This window comes from Rhinolophus hipposideros (assembly GCF_964194185.1).
Source record: "Rhinolophus hipposideros genome assembly, chromosome: 9".
NCBI classification, from domain to species: domain Eukaryota; kingdom Metazoa; phylum Chordata; class Mammalia; order Chiroptera; family Rhinolophidae; genus Rhinolophus; species Rhinolophus hipposideros.
In genome coordinates this window covers 66,155,923-66,171,517 of record NC_138055.1, presented here as the reverse complement: position 1 = coordinate 66,171,517, position 15,595 = coordinate 66,155,923, and the positions used below count along the sequence as shown (strand labels likewise).

Here is a 15,595-nt window from a genome sequence, read left to right as displayed (position 1 = left end):
ATCAATGATTTGGAAGACAGTGTAGCAGAAAATACCCAATCAAAACAGCAAAAGAAAAAAAGAATTTAAAAAACGAGGATAGTTTAAGGGACCTCTGGGACATCAAGCATAACAACATTCGCAAAACAGAGGCACCAGAAGAGAGAAAGCAAGAGATTGAGAACCTATTTGAAGAAATAATGACTGAAAACTTTCCTAACCTGGCAAAGGAAACAGACATACAAACCGAGGAAGCACAGAGAGTCTCAAACAAGATGAACCCACACAGGCCCACACCAAGATACATTATAATTAAAATGGCAAAGGTTGAAGACAAACAGAGAATCCTAAAAGCAGCAAGAGAAAGGCAATTAGTAACTTATAAGGGAGCTCCAATAAGATTGTCAGTTTCTTTCTCAACAGAAACTTTGCAGGCCACAAAGGATTGGTACAAAATATTCAATTTAATGAAAAGAATCTACAACCAAGACTTCTACCCAGCAAGGCTATCATTTAAAATTGAGGGCCAGCCTGGTGGCTCAGGTGGTTGGAATGCTGTGCCGAGGTCGCAGGTTCGATTCTCACATAGGCCAGTGAGCTGCACCCTCTACAGCTAAGATTGTGAACAACGGCTCTCCCTGGAGCTGGGCTGCCGTGAGCAGTCAGAGATCGGCATGGGCTCCTGGGTGTTGCCATGAGCTTCTGTGTGCTGCCATGGGCTACTGTGTGCTGTGATGAGAGGCCAGTGGTCAGTATGAATGGCAGGCAGCTGGAGAGATCTGCCGTGAGCTGCTGACAGACGACTGGTGACCGACTGCCTCAGCTGGGGACAGCACAAGGCTCATAATACCAGCACGGGCCAGGAAGCCGTGTCTTACATAACTAAACTGAGAAACAACGGCTTGAACCAGAGTGGGAGGGGGAGGTGGAAGAAGGGGGGGAAAAATTAAAAAATTGAAGGAGAGATAAAGAGCTTCCCAGACAAGAGAAAGCTAAAGAAGTTCATCATCAACAAACCAGTATTACAAAGAATGTTACAGGGACTTCTTGAAGATTAAAAAATATATATATATGAATAATAAAATGGCAATAGTTACACATATATCAATAATTACTTTCAATGTAAACGAATTAAATGCTTTAATCAAAAGACATAGGGTAGATGACTGGGTAAGAAAACAAGATCATTATATATGTTGCCTACAAGAAATTCATTTCAGATTGAAAGACATACAGACAGACAGAAAGTAAAGGGATGAAAAAAGATATTTCATGAAAATGGAAAAACAAAAAGCAGCTGGAGTAGCAATACTTATACCAGACAAAATAGACTTTAAAACAAAGGCTATAACAAGAGACAAAGGACTCAGTCCCACTTCTCGGTAATTATCTGAAGAAACCCACACCGCTACTTCAAGGGGACATGTGCATCCATATGTTCATTGCAGCATTATTTACAATAACTAATATGTGGAGGCAGCCTGGGTGTCTGTCGATGGAAGAATGGATAAAGAGAAGGTAGTACATATATACTCGTATGTTAACATCCCATAATCAAAACCTTATAGTGATTAAGATGTATAGAAAAAATATTTAACGTTTTAAAAAAGTAAGAAAATATGTATACGTAGTAGGAAATATTTGAAAGCTAAAAGGCTATTCTTCAATAATATTCACAGTAACTTTCTCTAGGTAGAGAGATTGAAGTGACTTCTCATTTTTTATATTTGCTTTTCTATACTTAGTATATTTCAACCATGAAACTCTTTCCTTTTATAAATAACTTTAATAAATAGTTTCTCTACATGATGTCAGTTTTACAATTTGGAACTTAGAGATCAAGTGGGTCTATGACCATTGTATACTTTGTATGTACCATCCTTTCAACCCACACTCCTTCAAAGTTCCCTGCACATACGTCAAACTCCTTATTTATCTTTATACCCTTTCAATGCCTATTACAGTGCTCAACATATCTAAAGTATGAATACATTACATCAAGATGTTAAAGAATGCATCTCTGGGATAAAATGTGACTGTCCTCTGTTTATTATATTTAATTAATCACCATAATACAGGGATTCTTTAAATTACAAAGAACAGATGATTAAAACAGTAACTTCCAAACTTTTCAACAGAAATCTTTAAGTAAAATCTTGTTTTGAATCCGAAAATATAAAACAGACAAAAATAGAGCCATTCTAGTGGAGGGACTAAAGCTGACCTTGTCCACTCAGCCTTCTTCCTTGACTCTCATAGGTTGCTGTGCAGTTTGGAAACAATAATTCAATACATTCAACTGACCCCATATGCTATCTCAGAGCTAGAAGAGAAAGCAAAAACACATTCAATCTAACATTTATTTATTTAGCTTTTTATCTGCAACTATAAATTACAACCACTAGTACACCTGTAATTCCTTATAGTGTGTTCAACTAAAGAATAAGCAAACACAGAATAGGTCAGTTTAAAAGAAATCACAGTACTTTTTAGTGTAATTTGCAAAAGAGGGAAAAAGTCTTGGGCCCACTCCTTGGAAATAAATATCAAGTAACAATAAAAATATTCAGCCATTTCCCAGGTATTCGGGGAGGTTCATGCATGGTCCCAGGCAGAGCATCAGAGTTCCTCTTTGAAATATCCCAGCTTTGCCAATGACATCTCTTTTCTCAACTGCATAACTTCCCAAAACATCTGATCAACTATACAAACAAAAGAGAGACACATAAATCACAAAATACCATCTTAAGTATTTTTAATCTGTTTCACTGGACATTTAAGATGAACTGAAACACCAACTGGCTTTTCCTAATGACATAACTAATGCCTAGAAATTCTCTCGCTATTTCACACAAACTTTTTCATATTCTTCTGAGCATCCCAGTTCTATCAATAAATCAGCAATATGCACCAATTTGCCACAACTACTTGTTAGATACATCAATGACTATCACTTTAGCCGAACAGAAGGCAGGCATTTCAGTGTCCTGAGTAAATGCTGTTGCCTTCATAAGTAATTACACTCAATGCTCAATTATGCAAGAGTTATTATCTAACTTCTGGGTCTTCTTGTTCTAGTTTGCTGTATCTTGGCCATTTCACCATTCATTAATACTAACAGAGAGTGAAAAGGACAAGAAACAGTCCAGAGAACTCAGTAACGTTCTATGTGCCTAATAATAGGGAAAGTTTTGTATATGGCTCAAATTAGAAATAAAAATAAATGTAGAGGATGATCTGTAAATTTCAATTATCTCTACTTTTGTAAGCCCTGTAAGTAAAAAAAAGATGGCTCTATATTTCATACGATAAAAGGTCTTCATTTGACATATGATTAGATTAAACTGATTTAGATCAGTGGTTGTCAACAAGGGGCGATTTTGTTCCCAAGGGTTCTTTTGGCAATATCTGGATACATTTTTCATTAATGGCATCTAGTGAGTAAAGCCCATTTTTTTTTGAATCTGAAAATATAAAACAAACAAAAATAGAGCCATTCTAGTGGAGGGACTAAAGCTGACCCTTAAAGGGAGGATGTTAAGCATCTTACAATGCACAAGACAGGCCCCCACAACAAAGAATTACCCAGCTCAAAATGTTAATAGTACCAACGTTGAGAAACTTTGCTTTAGATTTAGCTGCCCTAAATTCTTTTGGCACAGGCACAGATAATAAATAGATGTTTACATTAATAATGTTTATTTACTACAAACCCACACAGTATATGACGTGTATCAAATACTGTCAAGTGGAAGAGTGATGGAAACCAGAAAAGAAACTACTTTTATCACCATCGTTGCCCCATTATTCGTGACACTATCTTCCTATTTTCATAAATTATCTTTCAGCCTTCCCTACAAAAACTTACTATTTTAACAAGGAGGAAAAATATGCTTGACACTTTAACATAACATAAATCATCTGTTCTCCAGCCTAAATCATGTTATCCACCAAGATTCAAAAAGATGCCAATTTTATTAAAGTTATAAAAAGTATTGTATAGTTTAAAGACTACTTGTGTGCTACACAGCTTTCTGAAATTCAACATTAGAGACAGGTTTGACCTTTATTTTTTTAGATAATAAAATATAATTATATGGGCTTCTACATAAATATAACTGTTTGTAACATACCAGAGCTTGAGAAATGCTAAACTAAGTTTTCATGGGCATGACTAATTTTTCAACAGAATTAATTAAGCTTCACCAGTTTACATGATTGAAAGACAGTCATTTTTAAGGATAAGAATATTTTCAATGCCAAAAATATATATAAAGAGGAAAATTTTCCACAACTTCAAATAGAAAACTGGCATAGACTTGTCTCTAGCCTACCATCGATTATTTCTGTTTTCAAACAATCATGTGTACTCAAGAAGCACTGCTTTGAAGCTGTTGGGCCATAGTCCTGGTATTTAAGATATTCGGCTATAACAGCCAAGATTTGGAAACGACTTAAGTGTCCATCAATAGATGAATGGATAAAGAAGATGTGGTACATATTACAATGGACTATTACTCAGCCATAAAAAAGAATGAAATCTTGCCATCTGTGACAACATGGATGGACCTAGAGGGTATTACGCTAAGTGAAATAAGTCAGGCAGAGAAAGATAAATACCATATGATTTCACTTATATGTGGAACCTAAAAACCAAAATAAACAAAACAAAAACAAACTCACAGATACAGAGAACATTTTGATGGCTGCCCGATGGGTGAAAAAGGGCAAGGGATTAAGAAGTACAAGTTGGTAGTTGCAAAATAGTCATGGGGATGTAAAGTACAGCATGGGGAATATAGTCAATAATACTGTAATAAATATGTACAGTGTCAGATGGGTACTAGACTTATGGGGTGATCACTTTGTTAGTTTTATAAATGTCTAATCACTATGCTGTATACCTGAAACTAATATAATACTGTGTATCAACTGTAATTGAAAAATAAAAAATTATTTTAAAAAAGGTATCTGGCTATAAATACATCAGTTATCATGAAAAACTATATTAAAAAATATTAAAACACTTGCATGAGATTGACTCTCCTCGATATAGCATGTTTCTGCTAATTTAGAATATAGTAATCTTTATCCTATTCATAATTACCCTCATGATTGCTTTATTAATTCACACGTGAAAGCAGAAAATACAGAAAAAAAACTGTTAGCTCCTTGTGGTTTCCACCAGTTAAAATAAATCTGACCATAGCTAGAGCTCGCTCATTTTTCTCGCTCAAGGAGTAAATACAATGAGCTTGTACTCCCTTCACACTTCCTATCTGGTTTACCATATACCTCTTAAGAGTTAAAACTCATACTGCTTAAAATTGAAAATTAGAGTAAAATGAGGCAAACATAAGGATTAAACATAATATGCTTTAAAAGAGACATTTGTTCTCAAATTCTCTACACATTTTATTAGAACTAGTAAGACTCAATATAAATATACCAATAATAAAGTTTATTTGAACATTGCTACATGACCTGTACTTTTTACTGAACTTTTATGTAAATATTTTATAACGAATTAGGAACACTCACCATCCTGCTGTTTCACAAGTCCCTGCTGAATATATCGAATGTATGTAAAAAAGTTACATACAGAAGTGATCTAGGCCAAAAGGGAAAAAATGTCATAAAATATCAAATGTCTCATATAAAAGCGAGCTTTATTAAAATTTGTGGTTAAGTTACTTACCCTGTATCTACAAAAAGGAGAAATATAATAGTAGTTGCTTGAGTCCCCTAATTTAATTCTGTGTTTACAGGACTTACTCTGGCCAGTGAGAGCACATTTTCTGTAAAATAACGATACAATTCAGTTTTTTTAAATTAAAAGCATTTTGCCCCTAACGTCTGTACAAGCTATACATTCATTAAGAACAAATATTTGAGAACCTAAGTAACTGGCACTGTTCTAGATGCTGGGCTATGATGAAAAAGACAAAGTCCCTCCCCTTTTGGGGTTTACATTCTAGTATAAGCTTAACAGCATAACATTAACCATGGTTCTAGAAATAGAAATTAAATGTTTCAACTGTATGTCCTGTCCTAGAGAAAATTTACAAATGAGTAAGCCGATACAGGACAGCTCTCAGCTTTCCATCAGGACCTCAACTTCTTTCTCAGTTGGAAAAAACCTAATGATAACTATTCAAGTCTCAAAACGTGTTACTGATAGCTTGTACGATAACAGCTTCCAGATAGAGTACTTTCTGGTGTGTTCGGTTGGTTTACATGCATTTAATGTGGTACCTAACCCTGAGTGAGAAATACAAAATAAATCGCCTCACAGAATAAGTCACTTCACAAAAATACTGAGTATTAACAATTATATAAACGGTACACTACATTTAGACATACTATCCTGTCTCTCTATTTACATACTATAAAATCTAAAATTTGCTATAAGGGCTTTGTGGTTGGAATTAGGCTGTAAGCCTCTTGAAGGCAGGGACTGTATCTTAGTCATCTTTAAATGCCTGGCACCAAGCATCTTCCTGCACATGGCAGACATTCAATGACTGTTGGTAAGTGATGGACCACCTGTCACTCTACTGCTCAACAGGATGGAGCTGGTTTGTCTCACAGGTTGGACTTGCAGCAGTCCAGCTGTCACCCTAGTAAGCTAGGAGCTAGGTTGAATACAACTACCATTCCCTATCAATGCAAAATTAGTGTAGCTCTAAGTAAAATAAAATAAAGTGGCCAACAGCATTTTATATGACATTATAAATGATATAGTAAAGAAAAATGTATTAAATGGACATCAAATTTCAGCTACACTTACAAAAAATATACATCTGACTGTGTGCCTCCGTATTGAGAAAACACATGGAGAATGTGTATACAACACAGGATAATTCTGGAGGTGGCCATTCCAATCACAAAAGAATTTTTATCTTCAAAGAAATTGTGCCTCACTGTTCCTTCATTAATAAATTCCTTTAATTACCTATAACAGTATCCTTAAAAAACACTAAACTACTAGCTTTGGAAGAATAGATGAACAAGAAATTTAAGGCACCATGTTGGAAGTCTTTGGAACTTCCAAAAGTGTAACTTACACAAGAAGAAAAAGTACTATCAAGCTGATAATTTATACCTACACTTCTGGAAACAGACTATACCTTTTTGTCTACTACTTTGTCTAATTTTGAAAGGCTCTGCTAAAGTGGTTTGAAGTACCAATTTTTTAAATAAAAAAAAAAAGTGTTTAACATCTCTTTTTTAAAGCCATTTGTAAACGATCAGTCAATAATTTTTATTCAAGCGAGGTCTTCTGACCTCCAATTCTGATGTTTTGTTACGTGCTACACTACCTCAGTATCTCTTAACAGCTCTTGTCCCAAGATTTCAAATCCTTGTTTGACATTTTCACTCGGGATGTCAACATGTTTAAATCTAGACCTATCATCTTCTTCCCCAAAGCACAGCCCCTCCTATTAGTTTCCAAAAGTCGTATCATTCTTCCTGTCAGTCATCTCTAACTCCTTTGTCTTTTACCACCATCCCCCCCACCAGAATCTAACCATCTCCTAAATTTTCTTTAAGATTTTCCACATTTTTCCTCTTCATGCACTCAACATCCTCTGCACACACACACACTTTCCTTGTTTCTAAGCTTTCAGTCCTATGTATTATTCTTTATCTACACAAATTCCACCCACGCTTCAAAACCACAGATCAAACATCCTCCCTCCAAGAGCAGTCCCTGATCACCACCACTGGATTGATTTTTGTCTTCCTCAAAATTCCCAGAGCACTGCGCCACGCATTTATAGCTTATTTGCATAGCCTAGTCCACGAGAGCCTTAGCCAGGGCCATACGTCACATTTCGTAAAAGAGGACAATATCTTCCTTAAATTATTTTCCACACTAACAAAAACTGGGTTTCTCGTCCCATTCCCACAAACACAATGTCCTCAAACTATGTAAACTGTTCCCTGACTCTAATCTGTATAATTATTTTACTAGAATACTATACAAACCCACTTTAACTGATATCCTCATTTGTTATCATATGATATTTGCACATGCATAATATGCGTGATATATAATGCAAACACAAATTTAAAATTTTACAATAAAAACTACTATATACTACATTTAAAATAAGGTATAACACAGATCTTAAAAGCATGAAAACGGCTAGCATTAATGATCAGGATAAAAATACATGGGTGTTTGTGAAGGAGAATTTAGGAATGTAAATACCCTCCCCCAAATTCAGAGGCCACTGTGCACATGGGGAGTGTAAAACAGGACACAGCTCTAGGTGGCTATGTGGCTCAATGAGCAAAGGCATGACTAAGTCCCCTCCACAAACAGCCCAATACCAACACTGTATGATCCTGTTGAGAATGTAATGAGCATAACAGGAAACAGAAGAATCGTACAACTCCTACAATAGGCTTTAACATAGACCTATAGTGAATCTCAACCAGCATTTTCCTCTTTTGTCTTCAAAATGATCCAGACAAGACTCGCTTATGCTCTTTTGGGCTTTCCAGTTCCCTATATTAAGCTAGTTCTTAACCAGCAACTAAGCAACTTCCTTAGAATCTTTCCAAGTCACTTTTTAAACTGCTGGGCCAAAGGTTTTAGGTACTGTTGATTTGATTTTAGTCTTTCTTCCTCCTGGGACTGGATGAAAAAAAGTCTGCCCTGATACGAAACATTGGAATCTTGTCTCTATAATTCCCAAATACCTCTCACATATGGAAGACAAATCTGATTTACTAAAAGGAGAATCCTTTATTATGAGAGCATGAAAGGAGAGTACTAATCAAGTCTTTTGGTATCCAAGTCTTTTTGGTACCTGTTTACTTGCTTGATAAGACTTGGTCTAATTCACTGCCTTCCCAAACTATTTTTGGTGGTAACCCTCAGAAAGAAACATTTTACACAGAAACAAAGGACACACAACTACACAAATATGTGTAACAAACAAAAGTTCTGCTTATGACCCACTAAAGTGATTTCATCATCAACTAATGGACCACAGTCTGTGGTTAAAAAAAAAAAATGTTTCTAACATCTGGTCTACCGGGATCCCTAACATGTATGTGTATTTTTGTAATTAAAAGCATTCTCCTTTGATTCTAATTTGAAATGCTATATTCCACACTGTTTGGGGATTTGTGCTTGAGCTGCACAGGTTCTACACAGACAACTGACAACTGACAAGAAATTTAAACACAATTAAAACTAGAAAACACTTAAAACTCAGTATCTTCCACAAGACATGGTTTTGACATACTTTGGTCCTCCACATTCGACTGCAGATGCCTTCACAAATCGAATAGGCTGTAATCCCACTGGCTCAATGCTCAGAGTATTGTTTTCCACAGCTTCCAGAACAGCTGAAGCCAACTTTCAAAAAATAAAAAGTATTAGACACTATGCTGGCAGAAAAATATCCAATTATTCTATAGTAAACATATTTTAAAAATCATTCTTTGCCCAAGTTGTACTAGCTTGGCATTAGCCAATGAAAAAGAAAGAAACCACATAATATTGGTTTGAAATGTTTTATAATTCAAACATTGTTATGAAAGGCAATTCAGTTATAGCTAAATAACTTTTCTCATTATCTGGAAGTGGATTAAAGGCATTAATTCCAGTCTCTGTTAAACCTTATCCGCAATTAGCATCCACTGTTAATGTAACTTCAAAATGAATATCCCAGTGCTTTATTTTGCTAATTGTATGCAATATTTTTAATATTGTTCATTCATAACACAGCAGTATATACTACTTATAGCTTTATAGCTTTCTGAAGTTGTATTTCTGAGTACAAGAGAGTCTACAAAAGAATTAATGAAATTGTCAAATATTAAATGCCCAGATGGAGACGGTAGCAACTGATAAGTAACAGATGAAATGGGCCAACTACTTCAGTGTGGCAAGATTGCTAATGCAGAATGGCCTACCTAAAGCCAGGCACAGAACCACAATGAATAAACATATCTTCACATCAAAAGTGTTTTACTGCTCATCTTAACTTCTTCCAAGTAACGTTATCATTAAATCCTCTAAAGCTTTAACATAAGACTCTTAGTTAAGATTAAATACTTTATACATTAATAGACAAGATATTTGCAGACAAATCTTCCATGTGTAAGAAAAAATTAAAATTATGACCTTACGTTTGTATAGTAGTTTTTGTATCTACTTAATGCACTTCATTTTATCCTCTTAACAATCCTATGGACATAGGCAAGGAAGGAACTTTTTTTCCCCATTTTGAAGATGAAGAAACGAAATACGATTTTTTTTATCATGTACAGATAAGCCCAACAAACACCACAGAGGGCGGAACTTCCCTCACCCTGAACTGAGAATCAAGGAAGTCCTACCCCCAATACGTATTTAATCCTTCACTCCAATGTAACACAGATTTTGGTATGAATGAGCATCTGCTCAAATAAAGAAAGATGTTTAGTACCTGAATGCCAAGAAATTACTATGATCCTAATGTGGAATGGAGAAATTGTAAAATGCAACATTTTATAATAACTTATTTATGTAAGATATTCAAATATATGATTTAGTAAAAGGTGTAACAACTCTAATGCATTCCTATAAATTTTTTTTAAATTACCTCACTTTTTGAGAATGTTAAACATGGGAAGATATCTTCCTGATAGATTTTGTCTAAGAAAGGACACGTTCTGTCCATTGTGGGCTCATCCTTCCAAGATCTGAATTCATTATACAGAGATAAGTCAGCCTGACAAACAAACCAAAAGAAAACACAAATAACTTTTTAAAAAACACAAACATAAGATCACTTTATAAAACTAAGAAAATTTAAACATTACTGAAAAAAAGAAATACTCTTCATTTAAAACAATAAGTTGAGTCATTCTTGATTAGTTATAATACCTGGTATTCAAACTCCCAAATGACTAACTGCTGCTTTTCAATGCATTCAGTCTTGGTGTCTAATGATGCTATCATTTCCCGCCCCCCCCCCCAAAATAAAGTGGAGCTTCTCTTAAGACACATGTGCACACTGTTCTGAAAATAAAAAATGATGACAAGTCTTTTCTGAAAATAACCAAAAAATAACTTGGACCCAAGTTAATTAAAGTGTTTGAATAAACTGAGACTCACTAAATTGTGAAACCAAAAATTTGGGGTCAAAAATGACACGAATTGTTCTATTACCTGAAGGCATTTCCAAAGTGTTTATTTTATAAGCAGCAAGACTAAAAGAAGCACACATATAAGCCTCTTACATTGACTATCTTAAAATGTAATGTTTATTCAGGTATTTGGGGCAGATGAACATCCAGCAACTACCAGCTGAATTACCAACAATAATTCTGGCTAGCACTTGCCTTCCTACTCACTCTTCCAGGTGTCCCTCTCTTTCCTTCCTCCCTTTTAACAAATTTTCCCTAAGTATTCTTCCAGCTCATTACTACCTGTCACCTGCCCCCAGCCACCCTAACAGAGTCAAGTCCCTCATTCTCCTGCATCTCTAAGCTGCTCCTGTCCAGAAGCCCTGGTCCCCTAGAAATGATGCACTGACTACAGCTATGGCCTCTAGCACAGCTGAACCTTCCCCGGACGCACAGGGCATCTACATGAAAGTAACACAACCTTTCCTACAGACTTTAAGGTGTATCATGGTAACCTCAATGTAAAATTTTCTCATCCCAATCCATAAATTCCTTGAAATCAAAGCTAAGGACAAAAGGATAAAAATATTAGCAGATAAGTAACCAGTATTTTCAAATTTTGTCAAATTTATCCTTCAACGGATAGAAACCCCAAAGCAGATAAAATGGTGTCCTAAGGAAAGATTCTAGTTTAAAGGCAATAATTTAAACTATTTATTAGAAAGTGACTCTGTGCCAGGAACTATGGTAAGCAGTTCACAAACAGTTAATCCTCACAGCTAAGCAACACAGACATTATGATCTCCATTTTACAGATAAGGAAACTAGGGATTAGAGAGAGAAAGTAAGTTACCCAAGGTTAGGAGCAAGAAAGCAGGAAAAGTTCAAATTCACATCTAAGTGACATGACCTCAAAGCCTTGCATAATGCATGTGGGTGTACATGTATGCATGTATGTTTGAAATGTTGCAAATGTCATGTCTGACTGCCCTCAGCCTATTTTCTACAGAAACATGAGTATGTTTCATTTTCTTTTGGACTATTATATCTTTTACTAAGACACAGGTCGAATTTATGTGTTTCACTTTTGTCTAAAAAAACTTCTCGACAAGTTTTTCACAAAACATTAGAATATAGGATGTATCTTGAAATCAAGTTATTATCTTGAAGTTATATGCTGCCTATTCATATTTTAAGGGACTTTGTAAATAAAAACAAACCTTTAAACTGTTCCACAAGAAAACATTTAAGTTTTGTTAATGTAAACAATAGGAAAAAGGGTACACACTGAGAAATCATAGCAAAAATACAAGTTGTACCAAGCAATCAAAAATGTTAAATTCAAAGAAATTGGTTATAACTTAAAAAGTTTCTTAAATATTTAACAGAAACCAATGTGAATTTTAGATTTTGTTACATTCAGATTTGACAAAGTACTGAACTTCTCTCTCACTGACAACTTTTGATAATAATTAAACAAAATGTAATTCAATTAAAACAGGTAACAACTTTGTATTTTTTGTTGCTTAATTATCTGAATTAACTCTAGGACTCCCTTTACCTTTACTCCTTTAACTCTACTTCTCCCAGAATTCAAATAAAAGTAACACACTGTTATTTAAATCACCTTATTTTTACACATTTCTTACACTCATATTTTGTTAGAGTGCCCTAGCAAGAAATTTTGAATAGCCAGATCAGTAAAGCCACCCACTCTCCTTTATGCAAAGCATGACAATGTGCTCCCTGAATGAAATATCAAGATTAAGAAACTCACCAAGTTTCCAGCAGGTACTCCAAGGTCAGCCAGGTAGAGAATGGCACTGAAGAATCCCTGAAAGCAGCCAGCTCTAGATAAAGCCTCCCCCATCTTAATACTGTATATTTTGCACTAAAAATTTTGCTGGCAAAGATCATAACTGACACCTCAGTGAGGAGAATTAGTAAGTATCAACAGTCAGAGGGGACAGTCCTTGACGAGTTACCTCTTTGCAGTCTTTTACAATTGGCTGTATCACATTGAGGTCCTGATGACTGCCACTCATAGCACTGCTTGTACTTTTATTTCTTGTATGCCCCTTTTTAAAAGGTATCTTTCCACCTGGCAGAGGCTCTTGTGTAGGTGATGTTGGAGAACTGGACAATACAAGTGTCTTCAATGCAGCTACTTCAGCTTGAAGTACATCAATCTTGAAAAGAAATCAACATAGTTGCATACACTAAATACATTTTATGACAGACGCAGCTTAAGGTTAGCAACTTGGTGAAAACACTTTCCTTTCAAAAATGAAATATAAATTTACTTTGTATTTCCTGTGGAATAATAAAAGGAATAAAAGGAAAACCAATACTAATAAAAGTAAAACCAAGTTTTTTGATGTTTTCATATGGTTTGGATTCAGTTGCTATTCACAATATCGAGTGAAATTTTAAAAATTATCAAAATATCTAACATTTATGCGAATTTTCAAAATCTTCAAAATACAATAGCTTATAATTAGTTGTAGTTCATTCCTAAAACAGTAAACTCTAATAACATTTAGTAACTTTTTTTAGTGAATTGAGAAAATAAATACTAACTTTAAAATGTGATTATATAATCCTTTAGATAATACATGTGATTCACAAGCCTTTGACTCACTTGGTTCTAATATAAATGGATATCAAATGTTCACTATTAATTTCATCTACACAGTAGCTATTTTCTCCTTTATGGTTTCTTATTGTTTCCAAATCTTTACAATCAAAACAAAACCCAGTAAGTGTCAAGGTTATCTTTAAAACAGTAATCACTAATTTCTTTACATTTTATACTATTAAAAGCAGTAGAAACTTACTTTTCCTTGTGCTTCTTTCAGCTGTTTTTCTGCTGTTGCCTGCTTGACATTTGCTTCTCTCACCATCTTATGAGCTTCCTGAAAAAGTTAACATCTCAAATTTGGAAACAAAGTATTTAGCATTTGTTTTCAAAAATCTTTTCATAAGTAATTGACACAAAGATACACAACCGAAATGTAGCCTGGAAGTAAGTATTCAATGTCAACTACTGAAATAGCAGTTATCAGCAGACAGACAAACTATTCGGAATTAGGAATAGGCATCTTCTTTTAGTACCTATCACCACTGAGGCAGCCAAGTTGAGTCAATTCTCTAATCCATGGTTGAGTAAAGGTCTGTGAATGTGATGAAGGAAAATATATGACCCACATGTCAAACTGAACTTCTATACAGTTAGGTTCTTATAATTTGGTAAACATATACATATGTAATATATATATATATTATATATATATATTACATATATACATGTATATATATAATAGAATATATATATAATAGAATATATATAATAGAATATAATAAAATATATATATATATTCTATTATTAGTCATAGCAAAGGCATACATAAGGGACAAGTAAAAACAGTAACATCAATACTGTTTCTCGGAGAACCCTGACTAATATACACCAATGATGCTAAACGTCCTACAATGTCAATGGTACCCCTACTGAGAAACACTGCTTGAGTTGGGTAAAAATTTTGGTCCCAGTGGCAGGCTGGAGATAAATAGGAGTACCTTCGAACACGCAGATGTACGTTTTAACATTTCTCAAAACATCCCATATCAGACATACAACAAAGGTTTGCCATTTTTGTTGTGGAGTCACATAAAGTTACACAAAAGCAGCCTCTAAATACTTGGTAAAATCAAAATTTAAAGTTACCTTTCTTTCTACATATGCATTTTTAAACAACCTGATACTGGTAGCCCATAGCAACTCTTTCCTTTTCACGGCATTTTAAGTTGCAGACTCTATATTTCTTCAAAGTTTCATTTTTTCTTAGAGGATTTATAAATATGCATAAAGCTAAGCATATGTTTCTCAAGATTCCCTCAAAAAACAATTTTATCAATTTATAAAAATCAAGACACTGCTCTTGGCCAAGACGTAAATAGACCAACCTCAAATAGACTAGCTGTGAGTTCCTCCAATTCCTGTCCAAGTTGATCTCGTACTTTAGAGAGCCTCTCACATTCTTCATCTTTTAACTTCAGTTCCTATGAGAAATTGATCATGTTGCTTTGGATTTCCACAGTTTGAAGTTACATTCAGCAGACTATATAATCTTTACAAATAAAACCACAAAATGTAATACTGTTCCCTTCTAAAATGTTCACACTGAAAATGTCTATTTAGTACTTGCTAAGTGGAAGACAACCAGGCAAATCTAAAATGACAAATAATTCTACCTCACATACTAAATGTTCATGTTTCTTTCACAAAACATCCAAAGATTAAATATGATTGTATATGACATGTGAAAATAAACAATTAAGTGACTTTTTTTCCCCTTAACTTTTCTCTGAGCACATTTATTGCTAGTAAACAAGCAATTTTTTCAATTATACTTATTCATTTCAATAAAAGTTTAGTGGCTTTTTCCCCGATGTTTACTTTAAAAACTGTTTACTTATTAAT

General features: G+C 34.5%; 1 protein-coding gene across 17 annotated transcripts in view; it reads right to left on the bottom strand.

Annotated features, from left to right (window-relative positions):
- Positions 1–1,103: 1,103 nt before the first annotated feature.
- Positions 1,104–15,595, bottom strand: part of RAB3IP (RAB3A interacting protein) — a 32,646-nt gene continuing 18,154 nt past the window's right edge. For 13 of the 17 annotated variants that reach the window (XM_081061447.1, XM_081061451.1, XM_081061450.1 and 10 more), the window contains 8 exons: positions 15,079–15,174; positions 13,950–14,027; positions 13,098–13,301; positions 10,587–10,715; positions 9,243–9,355; positions 5,678–5,777; positions 5,521–5,590; positions 1,104–2,681 (listed from right to left, as the gene is read on the bottom strand). In XM_081061447.1, coding sequence (XP_080917573.1) covers positions 2,599–2,681; positions 5,521–5,590; positions 5,678–5,777; positions 9,243–9,355; positions 10,587–10,715; positions 13,098–13,301; positions 13,950–14,027; positions 15,079–15,174 — 873 coding nt within the window. In that variant the 3' untranslated portion in view covers positions 1,104–2,598. The remainder of the gene's footprint in view (positions 2,682–5,520; positions 5,591–5,677; positions 5,778–9,242; positions 9,356–10,586; positions 10,716–13,097; positions 13,302–13,949; positions 14,028–15,078; positions 15,175–15,595) is intronic. The other 4 variants (XM_081061453.1, XM_081061459.1, XM_081061461.1 and 1 more) reach the window with 1 other exon arrangement.